Genomic DNA, 25765 nt, shown 5'->3' with positions numbered 1-25765 from the left:
TATGTTTTTTATACAAAAAAAATACTTAATCTCTTAATCACATTATCAGTCTTCACTTAATCATTAGGTATTATTTATTTATTTACTTTGCTATGCGTTCGTATAAACTGGGTAATTCTCGGAACAAAGTACAAACGGAACGCACTTCGTTCGAACGAAACTGCCATAGACAATTTGGCGCCAAAACGAAAAACTGAATATTCGCATTCGCATTCGCATTCGCGAATGTTCAAAAAATGACATTCGTTACATCACTAGTGTGGGTAAGGTTCATAATCGACAGTATCTAAAAAGGAACAAATGGATTTTAAATTCCTAAGTGACACAAAGAGAACAAATACGAGTCATCATCATCATCTCGGCCTCCTCTCAGAATGAGAGAGCTTGGGCCGTATTTATCCCACGCTGGCCCAGTGCGGATAGGGAATACGTGTGCAAACTTCTATACTAAACCAAAACTAAATGCCATAAAAAATTTCATCACTTTTCCGACACAGATTGAGAACCTGTGGCCGGCATTGATGTAATTCATGCTTGACCAAATAAACAAGAAGCTTTACTATTCTTATTTAATTAAGGAATTAACTGGCACGCACTATTTGCTCTATATAAAAGTAAGCGCCTCGTTCCAACCACTACAAGTGAGAAGCGACTAATGTCGGACTACTCACTTCGTCCATAAAAGTTTATTTTTAATACAGTTTTGTTTATTTTAACTTCCGCAAATGTTAATGTTAAGACTCAAAGTTTAGGTCAGATTTAATCCGCTATTTTGTTGTGAGTTCGAGCGCAAAATGGCAGTCAACTACACAGACGTCATCGGGCCAATGGCATACCCATTGAAAATGTTTGTATCTTTTTCATTTTGTTTTTGACTTTTGAAATTTACTACGAGCTTTATGGTGAAGATAAACATCGTAAGATAACCTGCACAACCTGCGAAGCAAATCAATGGTGTGTGTGAGTGAAGTTCCCATTTCGCACTGGACCCGCGAGGGACCTATAAAGGCTGGGATGTTGATGATGAATTTAGCTGACAAAAATGTAGACTGTTTTTACATAATCAGATTACTACTGCAAGCAAAGCTAAAATGGCCGCTACTCAGCTTTGTCCCGACAAAAGATTTGGAGATAATTCCGTAATGATAGTTATAGCACATATTATTATTACGTATTGAAAATATATTGTTTTGATAATGAAATAGTCCTTCAAATTGTCCGCTAGACGCAATCTTCATATGGTTGGCCACATTTCCCTGCTGCGCCACTACACTAAGTTTCTGGTATTTATAAAACAAAATTCACAAGGATTTCATAAGCATTTATTTTTGTGTTACCATACTTCAGCAGCCCCAAAATCTATTGCAAAAGCCATTTATTTGTAATATTCCCGTCTTTTCGTATGTTTATCTAAAATTCTATCTCGATCGGCAATTATCACCGCTATTGTTAGTGACAAATGGTACTCCATAACCCTTAATCTATTGGAACCAGCCATTTCAAAGCAGATTCGAACCTACTACTGTTACCACAAAGTCCCGTTTTCAGCGTTTGTTTTCGGGAGCTCGTACAACTTGATCGATGGTCGACACATTTCCACATCCTATGTCCCTTTGAAATATCGCGCCTGAGATTCACTACCTTCGTATACTGGATTCGTCTTTAAATGACAAATTATAACACTTAATTTACTTACTTAGTCGTAAAGGAAATAACCTTTTGAACAATCAGCTCACAGATAGCTCCTACCCAAGCCGAAGTTTAAACCGTCATTTATTATTATTTGTTTCACGATAACCCGTATTTATCAATTTTCCATCACAAAGGGTAGCTTACTTCGAACCCGTTGCTACCAATAATTAACAAAAAAAAATGGAATCATTTCATTTCTTCCTAGGTAATTAATGACAGAAGGTTTCAGTTTTTGCTAGCTATACAGTCATCCGAAGCCAAATCAAGTCTTGTTCTTTTCCCAGGGTAGCCAAAGAGGTAGAGGAGCACATGCTAGGATGGAACATTCCAGAAGAGCACCAGGACATGGTCCACGAGCACTGGCGGAACTTCCCCGCCGTCAGCAAATACTGGCACTACTGTCTCGCCCTCATCTACACCATACTGATGATCACCTCGCTTACTGGAAACGGCATCGTCATCTGGATCTTTGGCACGTGAGTACGAAGTACTGTTCCTTCTACTCCTTGCGTCGTGTTCTTCAGCATTGAAGCTCGTGACCTCTCTTCTGCATCTCTCTTACCAACTTTTTCTATCTATTTTTGTCTCTGGCACTGTGGAAGACGTTGTGAACTGTCAGTCAAGAGTGTTGCAAATCTGATCAGACCAACGTGTTGGGCTGCGTCTACATCTATTTTGGCGGTCACGATTAGCTTTCTGAGGTTGCCATAGTCTTTCATTGCAATATACTGAAATATTCTAGAACTCTCTCTAGTCTAGACACTCGGATGACAGCCGCGAAGAGATTTTTAGTTCTCGCAATATGAAGGCATTCGGCTGAATTGGTGTTCAGGGGATACGGGGCTTCTTTCTTCAGCACCGCACCTCAAAGGCGTCATCATTGCGAATTTGATCTTATTTGTCAACTAGCCGTTGCCTACGACTTTAAATCTATCGATCGTATTGAAATGCATTCATTAATGGGACATAAAAAAACGTGCTAAATATCATGTCTCTAAACCTAGTGTTGAGATTACGAGATTTTACATACGAACATTTTAATCCCGTGGGATATAAGGTTTAAATGTGGCATATGTTTTATTATAGCACTTTCGGACGATAGACCTACGATCTTAAGACATCACTCAAGCGAGGGTGTGATTTATTTCGACCCCATATCCTACGCTTGCATCTTATTCACAAATGTAAAAAGTTACCTAATGAAAATGAGTAAGTACCTATTGCGCGTCTTATTTTACCCTTAATAAGAGCGTTTTACGAAGGCTTTGAATTAAATACTTGCGGCTACTTACAAGGTACTCAAATGCCCATTTATAAAGTACAAAGCCGGTGTGACCGAGTGCCTTCACTTACAATGGCTTGAACTTTTGCTCTTAAAGAGTCTCGAGCTATCGTTGAACACACAGTGTTGAAATGAAGAAGACAATTTAAATTTTAATAAATGTATGTGCTTATTTATTGATTGGGTTAAATGTTGGTCATGTATTAGATGACCGAGGCGTGTGTCATTGACATTGGCTGTCATGACTGGCGCTGAAGAGGTTAACTAGACTTAATATTTCTAACTTAGTAATATTTATACCTATTTGGCACTTTTATAAGCTTACTTCGGTACTCCTTACCTTAACCAACAGTTTCCAGATAGAAGTTCCTTTTTAAAAACATTACCACGGAGCAGGGGGCTACATACAATGAAATTCGAAAATCAAAGTTCGTAACGTACCGTCCCTCTCACTCTCGTATTAAATAATATTAGCGTCAGCGGGACGGCAAGATACGAAGTTCGAATTTTGTTCGTAGCATAGGGCCAGCAGCACCCCGCCGCGACCGTCTGCCCGTTCGAAAACCTTTATAATTAAATCACAAAACTCAGAAGGAATTAGTTAAACCAACAACTCGGTTAATAATGTGGAACAATCTGATCAGTTCGAGTGTTGCTGAGAGCCGTCAGTCGCGCCGGCGGTGATTTAATTAAGTTTCTGAACGGCTCGCTGGGACATGATAGGTACAGAGCAAATAACGGCAGCTTGTTTGGGAATATAATAACTAAACACTACGAGAAAAATATATTTTAAGTGGTTTTGCATCGAACTGATGGATATAGAAGTAGAAGCAGAGCTAAACGGTGGTGGGATGACCTAGATACTTATAACATAATAATAAATATCACGGTATACTTGACACCAATTGGGGTAGTCCTAAAGTAAGCAAAGCTTGCGTTATGGGTTACTAGGCAACTTGAAAACATACTTACATAAATATATATTAAGCACCTAAGACCGAGGGCAAATATTTGTATTGTTCATACAAATATCTGCCCCGACTGGGGATCGAACCCGGGATTGAACCGTCAAGCTTCGTAGTCAGGTACTCTAACCACTGGGCTAGCCGGTCATCAGGATGCTTTAAGCCTGTGCCACAGGCAGGACTAGTGCAGAAAAAGAGAGGACTGTTCCCAGGGCTAAATTAAGGCCCTGCTCCTTTGTATCTTTGGGCCTCCAGATCACTTAATTCGACCATGTCTAAGTATGCCGAGAAGTGGAATACTAATTGGGCTATGAAAAGGATGTCAGTTACTATGGAATAGTTTTTTGTTAAAATTTTCGTTTTTAATACAAGATTTTTTGGCCGACTGTACTTTTTGTGACTGTACTTGCATTATCATACTACGTTTCCGTACCAAATTTAATGTCGATGCCATTTACCGTTGAGGGATTCTGTCCTGCAGAGACGATCCTGGCCGGACCAGCAGGATATACTGCCAGATTATTGTATTGTCACCAGATTTACATAAGTATGCCAAATTTCAAGTCAATTCGACCACTGAAAGTGGGTCAAATTCAACTTGCAAGATTTGACCCGCGCATACATAAATTGCAAGTTAAATAATAGTACATTGTGTCTTCAGGGCGGTAAATAAGGAATTACGAACGAGAGTCTATTAGAAGCCCGAAGTCGAAGACTGAGGGCTTTAATGAGTCGATGTTCGTAATTCTAGTACCGCCCGTGCGACATACAATGTTTTTCATCACATTTGCAAGTAAAATTTTGTATTTGTAAAAGAAAAAATATAATTCTTCCAACTATTGGCGATACCTTAGGCTGTGCTCTTGGCAGCGTCGCCCTCAACCTGTACGTAACGTGCGTGTGCATGTGGTCCATGTAGTCCTGCTGCTACGCCATGCGCAGCGCCATCAGTACGGGCACCGACTCATTTACCGACCTTGGGCTTCATGACAAGACAATGTGTACGCGCAATGACTCATTTACCGACCACGGGTTTCATGACAAGCACATTAAGGTCGAGGGTTTTATTTGGGGGGTTGCAACCAAGGTAGCCTGCATGTTACGACACTGTTTACGAGCAAGTGTGATGAAAATGCTTGTAAAGCAATAATAAATTGACAAAAATTTAGACACGATACAGAAAACCGCTTAAAATTTTCTTCTTATTATTCTTCGCTTAAAGGTTTTCTAGGGTTAGGAATATATGATAGTTAAAATATCAACACCAAAAAAATATGTACCAAGCAATTTCAAATTAAGATTCTCACATATTGTTTTTTGAAGAATTGGTGATCTATTATCAGGTCTGTTTCACAACTCCCACATAATTCCTGATATCTGTCACATAAAATGTCAGTAACTTATTATTAGAGAATGATGTAACAAACCCTCAATACGGTACCTAGGTATATAATTTTATACTGATATTGAATACCTGTTGTACTAAAACAACAGAACTAAAGCAAAAACATCCGGTTTCGTCGTTGAAACCGGAGACGCCTTTGTTATTTTGGGGAAGTTGATATTTCATTGGAATAATGACAACTTCGTGTTTTAAATAAAGGACAGTTCTAAATTTGTATGAAAATTCAACATAAGTATTTAACTGTGCCGTGGTGGCCTAGTGGTTTGGCCTCTCTAGCAGAGTGTTGTAGATTCAAATCCGGACTCGCACCTCTATCGACCATTGTACCACCAATATTTATTGCTGCCAACTGCCTGCCTGATAATTTAAATATTAACAATAATAATAATATCTCGCGCAGTTCCGTTTCTAATGATCAGTTTTTTTTAAAGTGAAACCTAAATATGATATGGGCAACATTAGTTTACATTAATTGCCATGTTATGTGGCTTAATTATTAGCGCTAATTTCGATATTAGTAAACGAATAAAACTTCGCTACGTCCTTTAATGGCTCACCAGTAAGAAACAATAGAAATGGACGTTTGATAGTATTAAATACAAAATTATTCATTCATTCATTCATTCAATGCCCATGTCATTTTGTTTGTCTCACTCTGGGACACACTTGTAAAGTAATTCAATGGTATGTGTGAAGTTCCCAATCCGCACTGGGCCCGCGTGGGAACTACGGCCCAAGCCCTCTCATTCTGAGAGGAGGCCTGTGCCCAGCAGTGGGACGTAAATAGGCTGGGATGATGATTATGATGAAATAAAAACTTTATAAACCTCATTACGAAATTTAAATTGATTTCGTAATTAGTGTACATTCTGATGTTTCCTTATTCTGCGTATTTAATCCTTGGAGTTTTGCCGAAAGAATTTGACATGACAGTTTAGTATAAGCAGCTATAATAGCTATAGCACATTATTTTCATCACATCTTGTTTTTTTGGAATACGGATATTGTGTCGATTGTTATTTCGTCCTCAAGTGTAGAATATAGTTCACTAGAAAACGCCTACATACACTTCTGCGCGTATCTTACTTGGTTTTGAAACCTTATCTTCGATAGGAATTTTCCTTAGAGGGTGTTACAAAAATAAAATGGTATAACTAAAAGAAAAAAACCGGCCAAGAGCGTGTCGGACACGCCCAAAATAGGGTTCCGTAGCCATTACGAAAAAATTAAGTAATATTTTTCTAAGGATTTTGTATTTTATACGGAATCTTCCAAGTTTAGGTATATTTTATACCTTAGGCTGCTATTTACTCTTAAACTACTAATTATTCTCAAGCAAACTTAGCCCTTATAGTTTTCCTTGAAAGTTTTCTGATATACTTACTACCATCCATCCATCCATCCTTCCATCCTGGTTTTTACTTGTGTAAAAATTAGCGTGATAAGTCCCGTTTATTTTGACTATGAGTGAGAATCACGAAAGTTTAAAACGTTATATCAGTACGTAAACGAGTGTGGAGACTTAGAAGACTTAGACTTATTTTCAGTTGTGATTTAAAAGTTTTTACTTAGTACACGATCAATGAAGGTCCTCGAATGGCGACCTGCCTGCCGCTGATGGACTGGCGATATCGTGAGACTTGCAGGCAACTGGTGGATGCCAGTGGCAAGTAGTCGTTCATTGTGGCGTTCTTTAGGCAGTGCCACCAGAGTTGAGGTCACTCACACAATAATATGTCATGTAATGACAGCAGGATTTTGACATTCACTCCTTAATTTAATTCATTCTCCTTTTATGCAATCAGTTCTTTTTGTAGCTGTGTGTGTAATCATTCACTTCAACTCTCGTAGCACTACCTAATAACGTTCCTTTGTTGAGCAAATCATTTCCTCTGACTGTTATTGATGATGAACTTAATTATAACTTTAGAGTGCTGCCAAAAAATATCCACAAATGAATATCAAATTGACATCGTCTCGGTCATTTTCATTTTATTGTGCACCCGTCTAATTACCGTTTTGCTTTTTTTTCACGCAAACGTCACACGGCACTAAGACTGAGTGCTTATCTAGAAAAAGGATGGCTGCCATTTACATTTATATGTGCACTCAAGTCAATTACCGTGTTTCTAGTACGGAAAAAAGCGGTACGGTAATTCGACAGGTGCATAGTGAAATGAGAATGGCCGGTCTCTATACTGCCCTCCTAAGCCAAAAGGCGCTATCTCAAAAAACACTTTTTAGTTATTCATACTAAATATTGTCTAGCTTAAGACATTCTGCATCACATATAATCAAGTCTGACATTTATGTAAATTATAATGTAATGACGTATTGAATTAATAAATAATCTAAACTAAACAAAACAAGAGTTTTTTTTGAGATACCGCCTTTTGGTTTTGAGGGCAGTATAGCTCTCGTTACCCGTCTCAAAGACTCGCAGCATCGCTAAACTTCGCCACTACCGCCGCAACTTCGAGAAACGTTTTCAATGTTCACAAAGTACATTTTTATACGCAATCCTATTTATCTTGGTCGTTTTATTCAAAATTCCGCCGAGGCCCGTTTGGGTATCGTTTTGGGACGCGAATAAAGACAATAGACGAAGCGAAACGTGAATTATGATAATTTTATTAAAAATGTTTGCTTGATGTCCTTTCCGTGTAGAAAGTTTGGTAAAGTTTAACGCTGAAAAGTTTGTGCTTTTGTAATTTAGGCATTGACAATATGAGTTGAGAAATGTGGATTTCTGATGGGCTTTGTGCTTTGATTTTTTTTGGACCAACATTTATTTCATTGTAATTTTCTGTAGTGAAGATTCAGCTATGTACCTAGTAGTTGCTTTGGTATAATATTAGATTAGAAGCACTATTAAATAGTTATTTAAGATATCATATTATGCTGATTACGGCTATGGCAACTGCTTCTACGTTACATTGCTAACTAGAAGAGCTCTGATAAATGTGGCCAATGTAGTTTTTTAAACACAGTCACATTATTTAACATATTTAAATCGATCACATTTTGAGTGATTTTAAGATTTAACATTTCTTCTTCTTATGGTGCAACTTCAACTAGGACGGTTTGGCAGTCAGTTCAGCTTATTTAACTCGAACTCTCGCGAAGCTAAAAATACGTAGTTGCGACACTCCGCCATTCAACATCCCTGCCTATTCTCTGATGTCCCCTATCGACTTCTTTAAACGGTCTTTTTCTAGCAACTTTTACCATCATAGGTTTAGGTAACTGAATTAGTAGTAGGAGTCCATATCTCGAATTCCTGGACAGGACAGGATAGGTGACTTTTCTTTCCTATACACCGCGGACACTTAGCCAAATCCGCCTACGTCAACCTCCCAAGCCGCTGTAGATTTCAATTATACGAGTAGCAAAACCTACAACTGCGACCTCCAGAACGCCTTTTCACAATAACTATCACGGTGACCGCTTTGATAAAATAGCGATGGTTCATTTCGACAAGGTTACATCGAGTCGCAATTGTAGCGGCTTCTAAAGGACATTAAACGTCGTGTGGACATGTTCCCGGCAGTTGTCGCTCGTCACCGAGCCGGAAATAGCCGCCGCTCCTTGTCCACCTGCAAGCACAGAACTAGGAATAAAATGAATAGAAATTTTACACTCAAACCTAACAAGGGAATCGTGTGACCAAAATGTGACGGTAAATTTAAAAAAAATGGATTGGCAACAAACTTTACTACGTATAATATTGGTTCCAAATGTGTAACAGGGGGCACTCACATACGCGCAATCATACAACGCTGTTCAAATACTCGTACCAGCCTGCAATCACAAAACAGATAGCTACAGAAGTCAATCACATGTATGTACTTCACTTTTCATACCTACGCTCGGCTGTAGCTCTAGGGTTGTCAACTATGGCTTAATGCACAAAAAACTGTCGTGGCACTGATAGCTCAAAAAACAGCAATTCACCGTTTAATGTGAATTCAAACAACCGTCCACTGAACAGTTAAAATAACTTTTTTTTTGTTGCTCCATTATTGCACAAAAAGTTCACAGACGCGTGTATGTATGTATGTAAACTCTTTATTGTACAAAATAAGTAAACAAACACAATTGACAAACAATGAGATATATGTGTACTAAGGCGAACTGCATGTCTCAAGTGGATGGCACTCGCGCTCGCACTGGTCCCAACCGGTCCGAGATATCGTGTCCGTGAGCAGTGTCTAAGTGTGCGTTGCTCGAGCGCACCTTGTATGTAGATTGATTTCTGTACCTATCTGTTTTGTTCTGCTACTGCACCAACTGTTCAGTCAAAAAAGTAACGCAGAGATGGTGACAACCCTACAATGTCTTGTTTCGCGTATTCATGCGAATGTTACACAATCCAATTTTTATTGACAGTGCTGCTTACTGGATTGATTTTTAGTTTTGGCATACATAACGTGGTTTTAGCTTTACATTGCTAGCACTACATCTGTCACAACTTTCTGGTCGGACTCTACGGCGTCTCCTTCTTCACAAGAAATATAGGAAATTTAAATTTAAGAAATAGAAAGTTTCAATCCCCATGCCAAATAGTGATAAGTTTCCGAAATTGTCCTATACGGAAAATACCGCAATTTTGGAAAGTTTCTTTTGGCACATTAGTAAAATAGTCTATTATGATTATGAACCACCATTGTTGTAATAGCCAATTTTTGGAGCAATTGACTTGGCTACCTTAGGTAAAGACTAAGCTGGAAGTGTAAATGGCTTTTTAGCCGTACACACAGTCGCGTTTTTAGCTCTCTTGACTGACATTTCTATTTCTCATTGGCTCTGTGTTGGCAACGGACATTCCGTCCTAACCGGACTGACATGACCTTTGCTTTCTATTAATATTTCCCTGAATTTTTGTTTAATCGGTTTTTTTTTAGAAGATGCGAATTTAACTTTGCTCCTGTCACATTCAAAGCTTTGTAAACATGTTTCAAAATGGTCCACAGTTCAAAGTCACTCCGAAGCGCAAGCAACATGTTCGTGATTAACCTCGCCGTCTTCGACATGATGATGATGCTAGAGATGCCGTTGCTGATCATCAACTCGTTCTACCAGACGACGATTGGCTACCAGCTCGGCTGTGACATATACGCTGCGCTCGGCTCGCTGTCAGGCATAGGCGGCGCTATCACCAATGCTGTCATAGCTTTTGATAGATACAAGTGAGTGTGATAGTGCTTATCTTTTAAATGAGGCCTTTTAAAATAGTATTTGCTAAGTATGTAAAAAAATTGCTAGGTTATCTTCGGTATTACAGTGATGAACCACGTTTGGCTTCAGAACAGATTATGTGAAGGATTTCTTAATATGAATGAATTTTCCAAAAATATCCGATTTCAGTAACTTCCACAATAGGCATAGTGAAATAAACGGATAACAGACGTCTTTAATCAGTTACCTACCTACCCTACATTTCATCCCAGCCTATATACGTCCCACTGCTGGGCACAGGCCTCCTCTCAGAACAAGAGGGCTTGGGCCGTAGTTCCCACGCGGGCCCAGTGCGGATTGGGAACTTCACACGCACCATTGAATTGCTTCGCAGGTTTGTGCAGGTTTCCTCACGATGTTTTCCTTCACCGCAAAGCTCGTGGTAAATTTCAAATGTAATTCCGCACATGAATTTCGGAAAACTCAGAGGTGCGAGCCGGGGTTTGAACCCACGACCCTCTGCTTGAGAGGCGATAGGTCAAACCACTAGGCCACCACGGCACCCTACATTTGACAATAGTAAAAAATTACGATGAAATGGTGGGTAGTTGTGTGCCGGTATTAGTTTCGTCAATCGCGTGATCAGAGAGCGGTGGTGCGCAGTGCACGTCTTGCAATAGCCGCAGTGGCGTGTGCTCCGAGAGGAAAGGCTACTTACCTACTTAGTCCAAAATATGTCGAGTGAAACTCGATTAAACACGAGTTATCCGTCTATTTCACTATGAGCGAGACTCATGTTCAAACTTCAGAACTTAACTCCCATGTAGCTTATGTTTGTTTTCTAGTTGTTACTTTTATTAAATACACTTCGAGCAAATAACTAAGACGCAGTTCTTGTGTTCGCCAGGACAATATCTTGCCCGCTCGACGGACGTATCAACAAAGTGCAGGCGTCGCTTCTGATCGTCTTCACGTGGTTCTGGGCACTGCCCTTCACCGTGCTGCCTTGGCTGAAAGTATGGGGCCGCTACGTACCAGGTGAGACCAAATCCTGAGCAGAATATGGCATAGAACGTATGCCATCTAACACTGCTTATATTCAAAGCCCGGAATTTTCGTTATATTTTTGATCTGCCATAGTGACTTAAAATTTTATCGACTTCCGATATTCAATATCGATATATCGATACATAACATGTTAAAAAAGATTAAAAGTGGAGATCAACAATAGACGGTTTTACCGTTAAAGAGCGATCTCTTCCAATTCAATTTTGAGCAGTCGAAAATGTGAAATACACATGAATAGTTAACAATTTCTAATTTAATAATTCAATTTCATATTTCAAGTCTGTTTCAGTGCTTATTAGTGTTCCATTAGTGTCTTCATAAAATATATTACGGTTATTATTTTACGATAATATTATTATCGATATCATTTAGGTAGAGTCGATAAGTGAGAAAGTCACTATGACAGATCAAAAAATCCCATGAAAATTCCAAGGCTATGCTTAAATATAGCGCGAAAGTTAGTGAGTGCGTGATTGTTACTTCTTCACGCTAAAACGGCGGGGTGCATTCGAATGAAATCTGTTATGTAGACAGCTGGAAGTCTGGAATAATGAACAGCTACTTTTTATACCAATATCCCACGGGATCTATGTAAAAATCCAAAATTTTAATTGCTTATTCCAGTGACATGGAATTTTGCACGTATGTTCATACAAAGTATAAATGAAGACCAGGATGTAATTTTTGAGAATTCTCGTGATAATTCATAAAATCCCAGAATTACGTTTCGACTGTCAGATCTCATTTATCCCAAATAAGTTAATCGCGAGCGCGCGCGGTAAATGAATTATTTACAGGCGAAGTACCTCTAACGCTTTTAATAAATCGATGGTCGTTGCATTGCCGATTTGGCAGTTTGAAGTCAATTGCGGATCCATTGGGGGGGGGGGTCATAACCCCCCCTCCTGGGCCCTGGGCCGGTTCAAGCACAATAGTAGATGTTTATTTATTTTAGGAAAACAAACAGCTTGATATATCTATATATATAAAAGAAGAAACTGACTGACTGACTGACTGACTGACTTATAGATCAACGCCCACGGGATAGGGAAATATCTAAACTTTTTCGCTTCTTTGTTTGTAGTCGAATCTCTGAAACTATTGAGCCGATTTTAAAAATTCTTTCACCGTTAGTAAGCTACACTATTCTTGATTGACATAGGTTACTTTTTATCCGGGATAATGCAAAATTCCCGCGGGATAGAAATAAATTAATTCAATTTCGGAGCTGATTTAAAAAATTCTTACATATTATGTGATATGACTATCCCCAAAAGACAAAGGCTTCTTTTTCTTTGGGAAATTACAAAATTCCCATGGGATAGAAAAAACTGAATGCAACTTCGGGGATGATTTTAAAAATTCTTTCATCAATGGAAAGCTACACTATTCCTCATTAGTATAGACTACTCTTCTTCGGGAAAATGCAAAATTCCCGCGAGATAGAAATAAGTGAATTCAAGTTCGGGTCTGATTTTAAAAGTTCTTTCAACAAAAGTAAGCTACAGTATTCCTGATTAACATAGGATACGTTTTTCCGGGAAAACGCAAAATTCCCGTGGGATAGCAAAAAGTGAATTCAACTTTAGGGTTGATTTATTTATAATTGTATACCTAACTCTACCTGAACAGTACCATGACTGGCTGACTGACAGACAACGCATAGCCAAAACTACTGGTGCTAGAGACTTGAAATTGGCATAGATGGACCTAAAGTAATAGAGAGGTGCACTTGGCAAAGATTTTTAGAAAATCCCAGGGAATAGGAAAATATCTCAACTTTGTTTGTTTCTTTGTTTGTTGGGGGTAATCTCTGAAACTACTGAGCTGATTTAAATAATTCTATTACCAATAGAAAACTAAAATATCCCTGATGGACAGACCTCTTTTTTTAAATACAAAATTTCCGCAGAATAAACATAAGTGAATTCAATTTCGGGGCAGATTTTCAAAATTCTTTCAATAATAAAAAGCTACAATATGTCTCTCATCGACAATTAAGAATATTAAAATAGATCATAACAGTAATTCATATCCCGCGGGGACTTTACAATTTCTCGAGATACAATCCTATATCCTATATCGTGTAGGAAGTCGCTGGCAAAAGAAACGCGTAGTACTTTAACGTCTTTAACGTTTCAGCGAAACAGGGTTTCGGAGTTGGTACGAATTCAAATTCAAATTTCAAATTCAAATCATTTATTCAGTAAATAGGCCACAATGGGCACTTTTACACGTCATTTTTTAAAATTATGAATGATTAATTACGTATGTCGGTTTATTTTTGAATTCCAAAATGTGCACCATCTGTCTAAAACAACGTCTTACTGTATTTATATTTCCATGTAATCCTCCAAAAAATCAATCAAAACACGAAAAAAAGGATCGCAGAAAGTAAATGTATGTTAATTGTTACCCCAAAATTTAACGCGAGCGAAGCCGCGGGCAAAAGCTAGTATTATTATAAAGTCATTGGTTGTACCTAATAAAATTTTGCAATTGTGCAAGGTCCGCCCGGATTGCTACCACCGTCTTGCTAGCTAATCCTGCCGTGAAGCAGCAGTGCTTGCAGTGAGAGCAAGACAGCCGGTGAAATTACTGGCACTTGAGGTATCCCATCTCAGGCCTCTAGGTTGGCGAATAAGAAAAATATCTTTTTGCATAAAAATACTTTTACGTCAAATACGTACGACTAAGAATTGATTGTGTTAAGAGTATTTTACAAAAAGTACGAGTAAGTGTACGTTTTATTTGTGAAAAAATATCTAAAATTTACCATGTGACTCAGTCACAATCCATCCATCCATATCCATACTAATATTATAAATGCGAAAGTGTGTGTGTTTGTTTGTCCTTCTTTCACGCCGTAACGGAGCGACGGATGGAAGTGATTTTTGGCATAGATATAGTTTATGGGCCCGAGAGTGACATAGGCTGCTTTTTATCCCGGAAAAATGCACAGTTCCCGAGGGAACAGCGCGCGATAACCGAATACCACGCGGGCGGAGCCGCGGGCAAAAGCTAGTTCTCTATAAAGCTGGATCCGCCCTTGTCTGAAGTCTAATCCAACATCTGAAGACCATACGCCAAATCGATATAACAGGCAATCTTCTCTCAGACAAGGACATTGAAGTTAGTAGTTCCTTAATAAGTTCACTGAACTGCCAACGGCCCGCTGTCCTGATGAGGACAAAATGTTGTTTTGCACCTACAATTCGAGATAACTGGCTGGAGTGCAAATTGCGTGATAAATTGCATGCATCCGTTCTGTTCACTGTCTATTTTCATGTGGTTAGTTTAGTGCGTTATTATACACTTCTTTAACAGGTTCATTGTACTTAACAATTTTCCTTTTTACGTTCTTATGATGCGTGGCTGAGATATACGCAGAACAGCAGTTAGTTAGCAGCGCAAGCAATGGATAGAAATACGCTAGCCGCTCCGCAAATTGATTGTAATCGTGATCTGTCCTTTACGAGTTCATTTTACAACCTACGATGTGCACTAAAGTCCTTTTAACAGTACATTTATAGGTTTAAAAGCTATTCTAAAATGGAACTTGTTAAACGTTCTAAAAAATCATACTTATCACCTACTTAAAACAACTATTATATGTATAAACTATTTCCACCCTATATGCTTTCCAAGTTAGAGAAGAAATCAAGTAATAACAGACAGCTTCACCACCTACATAAACACATCTTTTGAGTCTTCTCAAGATACATTCTTCTTAAAGGAATTTTTAATAAGCCTCTCGCAAATTTGCTCCTCGGGCCTGAAAGGGCTCGGAAATTTGGGTTCTAATTCAAAACAAAACAAACGATGCCATTGTTGCTCAAACGTAAGCGTTTACGTAATTACAGTAATTTAAGAGACGATTAGGTGTTCGGGGAAAGGGTAAATTGAAGCGTAATTCTTGCGTAAACATGTGAAATTTATGCTTATGGCGATTTATGATTATGCGTCTTTGGAAAATTGTTTACCGAAGGAAATTGACGGTTTCTTAACCGTAACGTATTATAACGTAGTACCTACCTACCTACTTACTAAAGAAAAACAAAAGTAAAAAAAAAAATAAGTTGAGTTACGTTACCTTACTTAAACTTGAGGGAGATCTAGACAGGGCTACATCGATCCAAATGTTCTAGTAAGTAGGGTAAGGACCAGCGAGTCTCGGCAAGAACGATATAAAGCAAATCTGGCAACCCTAAAAATCAGTCCGCCAAACAGCAATGTAGCTATAATCAAAATTGAATTGTGACAAATGTGAAATTAGGTTATTCATACTCGCACGAATAGCGAATCAAAAACATACTGTAGGACGATCTAAGTCAGCGTTTAGCATGGATCAAAGCGCAAGAACTTTGACCATGGATTGCCATTTGAGAGATTGTGATGTGATGTTGGTTTAGTTGTGTCTGAAAATAAGTCCACCCTTTAAATATTAATAATAGTAATATCCGCCGTTTGTCACTCTCTATCATTAGATTAAGAACAGATAAAAAAAACATTTCATGCCAACAATGTATAGGTACGAATGTTTGCGCGTATTTGTGTGTCCTATCAGTGACATATTTGTAACCGATTTTATTTTATCTGTGAAACGTGTCATGCCAATTTTATTTTTATTTAATTTGCCGCCATTTCCTAATGTCATGATACGAATACGCTGGTTTATATCTCAAAATAAAATTTGAAATTACGCTTTTCGGATACTTTAATACATTTACGAATATTTAGTATGAATATATTTGATGCTGTTGAAACATCAATCATAAATTCATAATTAATAATGACTGAAAATAGATTTCTTGTATGTTAGGTAGGTACTCCATGTGTCTCAAAACGGAGAGTAAGTGTAATGTTACAAACAAACAAGATACAACAACAAGAAGTTGGCCATACTCGTAGACTAAAACATAATTTTCAATAATGGCAACAAACATATTAAATAGAAGGTTAGTTCCGCAATATCCTGAATATTGTCTGCTATTGAATGAAACTGCACTCGTGTGAACTGTTCGCAACAATTAATGTTTCCGCTTATTGGTTACGGGACGGGTCGAGCGCAAACGAAATAAAAATTAAGTGGCAAATGTATGGATGGAAGTGCAGTTTTATTTCTAAACGGATTACTATTTCAGATACGAGTATTAAGGTTATATATAAAATAATGTGACGCTTTAACTAAATTTTTAATAATTTCAACATATAAATTATTGATCAGAACTAAATTATTGTTACTATTATTTGAAAAATTATGACGGTGGAAGCATTCTACACTTCCACTGAACGTAGATATAGTTTAGATATAGTTAGTGTTTAGTATTGTAACTAAGGGACCCCATACATCCCTGTATTTTTATTATTATTTTTTTAAGTATTTTATTTGTAATTATATTATTATGAAAAAATTACTTTCTGCTAAGTTTCTTGCGGCGCATTCTTCTTGGCAATGATGTCATTCCGAAAGCGCTGGTAGTTTAAAAAATGACGTGTAAAAGTGCCCATTGCGGCCTATTTACTGAATAAATCATTTGAATTTGAATTTGAATATAATTTCACACCTCGCGTAGGTAACGACACACTCTTTACTAGCGACCTAAAGAAAAGATAACTATCTACACAAATTCAGAACGCTTTTAATCAAAAATCGTTTCGTATTTAGTTACCAAAGTTAAGTAAACTTTTTTTATCAACGGTGGTTTTTTTTTCTATACAATATAACGTAGTAAATACGTTCAGCTGAACCCTATATTTTGTTCTATCGATCCAAACTAGAAACGCTTCCACATCCACAGCATCGGTTTGCGGGTCACTGCTATCCTCCACGCGTGCCGTCTGGTAAAATATGGTGTTCTATTTTAGATTCTGATCGATATTTTCTACAAATTGTTCGGCTCTTGTTGGAGAGACTCCTGTGTTTTCGTTCTTAAATTATTTCACACTTCATTTAGTTGGAATGTTGTTATTACGTGCAATACCGTAGTAACTAGTTGTAAAAATATTTTTGAAAATTTAATATAAGTTATTGGGCCATTGAGCTTAAAGGAACCCGCTAACCCACGAAAACAAGTACATTAGTAGTTATTCATGAAGAAATCCTGCGTTTTGTAATATAACATACCATAAACTGCTCTAAAGCACATATTCTACGAATTAAACTCTAATACTTTTTCAGTAGGTACATTATTTCTATTTTCAAACCCATATCTTCGCTCCAATCCCTTTTAATTTGTTTTAACTTACCTGAGACAGTGGCACAAAAACATAGGTTTACCCAAGGTCCAATTCTAAATCTTACATTTTATACATCTATTTAAATAAAAGAAGAAACTGACTGACTGACTGACTTATACATAGATCAACGCACAGCTCAAACCGCTTGTCTAAAAACTTAAAATTTGGAATATATGTTCCTTAATAGGTGTAGACGCGCACTAAGAAAGGATTTTTCGAAATTCCCACGGGATAGGTAGGGAATAAATGGGATTTATATTTTCACTTCGAAATGGCCCTATTTCAGTAACTTTAATCATTAGAAACTTCAAATTTGGCATGCAAGTTGTTAATACTAACAGCTAAAAACGCTTTTCAGGATTTTACGAAATTCCCACGGGATAGTGAATAAATGGGATTTGTATTTTCACTTTTAATTAATGACCCTTTTTCCGTAACTATAATTATAAGAGACTTCAAATTTGGTAAACAAGTAGGTAATACTAACAGCTAAAAACAATTTTCAGGATTTATCATAATTCCCTCGGGATAGGAAATAAAATGGGATTCATATTTTCACTTCAAAATGGCCCTATTTGCGTAACTATACTTATTAGAAACTTCAAATTTGGCATGCAAGTAGGTAAAAACTGTTTCAAAGATTTTCCGAATATCCCACGGGATAAAACGAATAAAGAGGATTTAATATACTTTTACCAACTGAATCAGAATCAGAAAACGCATAAGCTAAACCAATTAAACTGGGGACTGGAGATTTGGCAAACTGATGTAAATCTGGTAACAATTATTTAGCAGTGACATCCTGCTCATCCTGGCGAGGATCGTCTCCGAAGAAGGGAACTCCTCAAAAGTTGATGGCACACGCAAAAGGCTTTACATGATTGTTAAATTTCAATGACAATGCGTTTATATGATATACATCGCCTGATGCTGCAGCCAGGGTCGCCTGCTGATGACGGAACTCTTCAAGGGCTGATAGCATAGATACGAAATTTTACATGTACGTTCAACGAGCTGACACAATTACTTTGCTCACCCGCGACCTTTATGATAGCTACTTTTGTGCCCATGCAATGTGTGTTCATGCAGTTCCTCCACCTCCACACTGTAAGAACACACAAATCATACAAATCCATCTATCACCACCACCACTTTACACTGACGCGTTTCGAACTCAACCAGAGCTCATCTTCAGAGCAACACAACCGTTCAGCATGCTACGGTGTGAAAATTTGGCATAGATGGACCTAAAGTAATGCAGAGGTGCACTAGGGCAAAGATTAGAGAAATAGAAAGAATAGGAAAATATCTCAACTTTTTTTGTTCCTTTGTTTGTTGGGGGTCATCTCTGAAACTATCCCTGATTGACATTAGACTACTACTTTACAAAAAAATGCAAACTTTCCGCAGAATAAAAATAAGTTTCAACTTTGAGGCAGATTTTCATAATTATTTCAATAATAGAAAGCTACAATGTGTCTCTAATCGATAATTAAGAATATTGAAATAGATCATAACAGTAGTTCATGTCCCGCGGGAACTTTACAATTTCTCGGGATATAATCCTATATCGTGTATGAAGTCGGGGGCAAAAGAAACGCGTAGTATGTACTTTAACGTTTTCTAAAATTCCAACCCTCAATCAGCGAAGCAGGGTTTCAAAGTTGGTAAGAATCATAATTAATTACGTATGTAGGTCGATTTTTGTTTTACAAAATTTGCACCATCTGTCTAAAAGAAAATCTGTCCGTATTTGTATTTCCATATAATTCTCCGAAGAATTAATCAAAACACGAAAAAAGGATCTCAGAAAGTAAATGTATGTTACTCCAAATTTAACGCGAGCGAAGCCGCGGGCAAAAGCTAGTTCTACATAAACAAGGCAGAAAAGGTTTACCATTTTTTTATGGCCTTGTTCACAGAGGGATTCCTGACGACGTGCTCATTCGACTACTTTACTGACGATCAGGACACGAAGGTTTTCGTGGCATGTATCTTCGTCTGGAGCTACTGCATCCCCATGTCACTCATCTGCTACTTTTACTCACAACTCTTCAGCGCGGTAAGTCTTAGTTGGCTATGCGTACCATATTGAAAATACACGTAGGCTCCTTCAAACTTAACTTAATGAAGGTGTGGTATCAGAGTACTAGCAAACAAGAGGAAATGGCAGCGTGTCAAGTTTGCATAGGTACATATGTGTTTTAAAATTAATCTGTAACATTTTAGCGCTGGTTGGGTTTGTATGGCTAAGTAAAGGTTCTTCGTCGGTTTCTTATTTTATTTCAAACTGTTATCAAACCTTTAACGTGGTACCTACACTTTGAACATCGTTCAACGTATGCTAAATATCTCATTTTCAAGCCAGCCTTTCTGTTCAGCCAGAGTGATACTTTCAGTGTGTTTATGGTTTAGACTTAAAGTTGATTTAGAAAAATATACAGTTCGAGACTGTCGACTTCTTTTATCATCGACAAAATGGTTTTCAAAAGGCCCATAGCAAAGACCCAAAGTGAGTAACAAATTCTAAGTTCAACAACGACAATTTTCGAATTTTCTCCACGTGTGCCTAAACTACACAATAGTCTCCCCCACTTACGAGTATTCATAAACGCAAATTCGTTCCACGAATCAATTCCGAAATACTTTCGTGTTAGTAACGCTCAGGAAAAAGCTTTTTCTTGTTTGAAATGGCCGTTCGCACACACCTAAATACACATGAGGTGTTATTATGATCGATCCTTTGCGATTTACTTAGAAATGTGGATTTCGGTGACACATCTTCATTCGCGTCTAAGCCGAAGTATAATGACTTAACTGATATCCAGTTCCACTGGACCCTAAGATAGGTAGATAGATACTCGTATATTTGTTACCTTCTGAAAAATTGCATTATATAGGTACAGAATCTCGTACCAGGGTGGAACCTTTGTACCTACTAATGTATTGTTGACATCCCATACATTTTCCTAAGAAATCATAACGAAATAAATATATGAAAAGATTCCACCCCGGTACGTGATTCAGTTTCTTCGCCTGTAGGTACACAAGTCTGGTAATTGTAAGAAATTTGCGAATATATTGTCAAAGATATGCAAATGATAATGGATAATAATAATAATCGAAATACAATAATATGCCCTCTAAAAATTTAAATCGGGATAAAAAGTAACCTATGTCCAGTTGTGTACATATCAAATTTCTTGCGTATCCGTCCCACTGTTTTTTTAGCGTGAGGGAGTCAAACACGCTCGCATTCACGTACTCACAAACTTTTGTATAAAATTTATGAGGTAGTTACCATTAATCATTTTAATTAATAACGTTGTTAACATTCACAAATGTATACAAGAATCTTCGACAACTTGAAATATTTCAATGGCAATACAAGAAAAACATCTTCAAACTCATATTATACTCAGAAACTTCCACAATCCCTATAAAAATGGGCACACCCGTCGCCTTGGACCCAAAAGGTAGTAGTGACCATTCCATTGAGGCCCCTGAATAACTTCGAAAGGTTCCTTTATTATCGTGGCAAATGTAAAATTATAATGGACTTATTTAAAATACGTCATCACTTGATAATATTTCAAATTTATATGTTAACTTTTATACTGAAATTATGAAAAAGATTAAAAATCCGATTGCCTCAAAAAATCTTTGAATAAAAACCAAAATTGAAAAAGCAATTCTAGTAGTCTAGAACTCAACAGTCGGTTCTTCATAATGTTAGTTTAACTGTAATTTCTGAACCTGTGTGCTATCTGAGTTAGCGAATGGCCAGCACCCTACGTTACCGCTCAATATCAGCATCACACATCTCATCTGACCATTGATCCAACTAAAGTTTTTAAAAAAAATGGTTTGACTTTTTAATGTTTCCATCCATACCAATATTTGTAAAATTTATTATAACTTCAAGGGAAAAGTGTACAGATACTTGGCCGAGTTAAGAATATTAAAAAACCTAGCGAGATAAGTTTTTGCAGCCGACAACCGAACGGAGTTGAAACTAAACTGTTTTAAACTTTAAACGACTCGCGATCGAGTCTTATCCACTGATGAAAATAGTTGTTATACTTGTTATGCAGTTGGAAACTAGCACGAGCGTTGTTATTGTTATCATTCGCTAATTTATACCTAAACAGCGTGTTTTTCTTTATTTCCGTTAGCTTCGACAGACAGCTCAGTTCATATTAGGTAGGTACCTTTTTCCCAAATCGAAAAAAGGGTTCTTCTTGAACTAAAATAATTTCTTTGCTCACCCGCGACCTAAGACCGCTAGGTAGCGGGTGAGCAAAGAAATTTATTTAAGTTCATTGATTGGACCTCCGCAAAGTAACGCCTGATTCAATAAATTATTTAGAAGTTTCTTCTTCTTCACAATCATTTTAAAATGCTTTTAAAATTCACAGTTTGTAGAATAACACTGATTTAACACGTAAATAATAGAGATACAGGTGCAGTCATTCACGATGACGCGTGCCGTGGTTCTTATTACAATGTCATTAATGTCTAATTTTTAAAAACCACGCGTCTTCGTGGATGGCACTAGGTATACCAACCAACCTCTTTTTGCTAAATTTGGTCGGTACTAAATATAATGCATATAGAAAGTATGAAGCAAAATATTCTTGGGATGGTCTGAATATGGGACGGGTGAGCAGCAATTTAATAAATAATATTCAACCTTAAGAAGCCTTGAAACTTTAATTCGCCTTTTTTTTTAATTTCGTCTGAGGTCGTAAGCTGCCGCTTGAGTTCACGGCCTGAGAACGACAGCTGAGTGGGAGTTGACAGAGGGAGTTAGAAATAAGTATTAAAGCCAGTAACGTGTTATGTGAAAATTTCATTGCCGTACATAAAATTGAGCAGTTGAACAATCAATTGACATCTTTTTATGAGATATCGGAATACGACTCACTATAAATTTTGTATGGCGATAGCAAGTTGTGACGTCTTAACACAATTGTTTAATTTTTTTATGGTTCCGTAGTCCTAGAAGGAACCTTTGTAGTTTCACCATGTCCGTCCGTACATCCGTCCATGGCTTACCTTAGAGAATGTTGGTGCAGGCAGACTATCAGGCCTCCACAGATTGTCACGCCTCCTCTCAGACTGACTGTGCGTATTGGTAACTTCACTCCATTGAAATTCTTCACGGACATGTGCATTTTCCTCCTGAAGTTTTCCTGCACCGTAAAGCTCATGGTAAATTTCAAATGTAATTTTATCTCTCCGAAAAACTCAAAGATGCGACGCCAAGCTCGAACCCATGACCCCCTGCTTCAGAGGCCAAATCACTAGGCTACCACGATTTATTTTACACTAGCGGATCTAGGTTATCGCGCGGTGGCGACCTCTACCGGAATAAAAGGCATCCTATGTTGATCCTTGGGGTTCAAACTACCTATATACCAAATTTCATCAAAATCGGCTCAGTGGTTTGGACGTGAAAGCGTAACAGACAGACAGACAGAGCTACTTTCGCATTTATAATATTATATAAGTAGGGATTACCCGCGATTAGCACGCGTAAAAGATTCGGTCTGGTAGTTTGCAATTGCTTTCGGGATTTTGCAAAAGTCCCCTGGAAAGTTTCAAATTTATATCGTGGTCTTCAATTGAGGTTGTGTTGTGAATAACTGTACAAAATTCAAGACTCTAAAACCAGTGCTAAAATTTCAAAATTTTTCCCTATCCAATTCAAATTCATATCATTTTATTCAGTAAATAGGCCGCAATGGGCACTTTTTCACGTCATTTTTTTAAATACCAGCAACTTTCGGAAAGACCATCATTGCCAAGAAGAATGCGCCGAAGAAGCTTGGCAGAGTCATTTTTTCAATAAAATAAGTACAAATTAAATACTTAAAAACTACAGTAAGTATACAATTAAAGAAAACTTACAAAATAATAATAACAATAATACGGATGTATGGGGTCCCTTAGTTACAAAACTATCCAGTGAAATACGGGGAATAAAAGTAGCGTATGTGTTATTGACCAGAAGTCCGGCTATCTACATACCAATTTCATGCTATCAAGGCCCAGCGGTGTTATTTTTCGAGATTTTATCCGCTATCCCGTGAGAATATCGGAATAAAAAGTAGCCTTGTGTTATTCCAGAGGTTCCAGCTACCTACATACCAAATTTCATGGCTCTACAGCCGCAGTGGTTGTTATTTCGAGATTTTATCCCTTGTAATCCCGTGGGAATATCGGGTCAAAAAGTCACTTAAGTGTTATTCCAGATTTCCAGTTACCTACATACCAAATTTCATGACTCTAAGCCCAGCGGTTATTATTTCGAGATTTTATCCCTATCCCGTGGGAATATCGGAATAAATAGTAGCTTGTGTTATTCCAGAGGTCCAGCTACCTACATACCAAATGTCATGGCTCTAAACCGGTTATCCCGTAGGAATATCGGGTCAAAAAGTCACTTAAGTATTATTCCAGATGTCCAGTTACCTATATACCAAATTTCATGACTCTAAGCCCAGCGGTTATTATTTCGAGATTTTATCCCTATCCTGTGGGAATATCGGAATAAATAGTAGCCTAATGTGTTATTTCAGAGGTTCAGTACCTACACATTAAATTTCATGGCTTTAACCCAAGCGGTTGTTATTTCAAGATTTTATCCCTAGGTATCCCGTGGGAATATCGAGTCAAACAGTTGCCTATGTGTTATTTCAGACATCCAACTACCTACATACCAAATTTCATGATCTAAAACCCAGCGGTTGTTATTTCAAGATTTATCCCTATCCGTGGGAATTATCGAATATAAAAGATATCCTATGTGTTATTCAGAGGTCCAGCTACCTACATACTAAATTTCATTGCTCAAAAGCCCAGCGGTTGTTATTTCAAAGATTTTATCCCTAGGTATCCGTGGGATATACGGGTCAAAAAGTCACTATGTTTATTCCAGACGTCCAACTACCTACATACCATTTCATGATCTAAAGCCTAGCGGTTGTTATTTCGAGATTTTATCCTATCCCGTGGGAATATCGGGATAAAAAGTATCCTATGTTTTAATCCAGGTTATAAACTAACTTTCCGCCAAATTTCATCCAAATCTGTCCAGCCGTTTCAGCGTGAAAGAGTAACAAACATACTACTCACTCACTCACTCACTCACAAACTTTCACATTTATAATATTAGTAGGAAGGATATAAGTAGGGATAGGGATTAGTAGGGATTATAAAGATAGGGTAAAGACAACTTTGCCTTTTGCTAGGATGCATGCAAGGCAGTCCTTCTGTAGAGTCAGTCAGTATCCGACGTTGCAAAAGTCGAGTAGGTAATATGGACTAAGCTTGCCTTTGCCCAACACTAAACGACTTAAAAAAATCGAATCTGTCTGTTGTGCTCACAGGACAATTAATAATTTTCTTCCGACGATTCCTTGACGATTCCCGGAAGGACTGCTTCCGTCTTATTTTTAATTGGCTTTGGACTGTAAAGGGAATAAGTACATATGCCGATAAGGAATGAACGAGTCGCGGGAACAAATTGCTTTAAAATTGGGAATAAAATTCGACTATCAGATAAGTTGGTTAGGTTCCGAAATTGAACGTTGTTGAAGTACCCATTTTTATCAACGGCTTAGAAGTCGTATTCAGTTTTTATTTAAAAACTCTATCTGATTGATTGATTCGCGTTACTTGCGAATGCCTATATACAAGACGTTACATACAACTATGACATCGGGTCTTTGAAAAGGGCTTATACACTTTTTTTTACATGAAGCTTTACTTTCATAAAAGGCCCGGCAACATATATACAAGTAGAGGAAACTGGATCACATTGGTCATAATCAATTTCGCTATAATTTCTTTGACATGGGATGTCAACATGACATTTGTAACATAAAGGTTCCATCCTGGTATGTCATTCAGTTTCCTTGACTGTACCAA

General features: G+C 37.6%; 1 protein-coding gene across 1 annotated transcript in view; it reads left to right on the top strand.

Moving 5' to 3' along the window:
• The first annotated feature begins 654 nt into the window (after positions 1-654).
• LOC141430509 (opsin-3) overlaps positions 655-25765 on the top strand; it is a 48991-nt gene continuing 23880 nt past the window's right edge. Inside the window, exons 1-5 of the mRNA XM_074091229.1 lie at positions 655-847; positions 1977-2168; positions 10318-10533; positions 11430-11560; positions 19753-19892. Coding sequence (XP_073947330.1) covers positions 795-847; positions 1977-2168; positions 10318-10533; positions 11430-11560; positions 19753-19892 — 732 coding nt within the window. The 5' untranslated portion in view covers positions 655-794. The remainder of the gene's footprint in view (positions 848-1976; positions 2169-10317; positions 10534-11429; positions 11561-19752; positions 19893-25765) is intronic.

This window comes from Choristoneura fumiferana, chromosome 8, assembly GCF_025370935.1.
Source record: "Choristoneura fumiferana chromosome 8, NRCan_CFum_1, whole genome shotgun sequence".
Lineage (NCBI taxonomy): Eukaryota > Metazoa > Arthropoda > Insecta > Lepidoptera > Tortricidae > Choristoneura > Choristoneura fumiferana.
The sequence above is the reverse complement of the archived record's forward strand: the minus strand, read 5'-3'. Positions and strand labels throughout refer to the sequence as shown.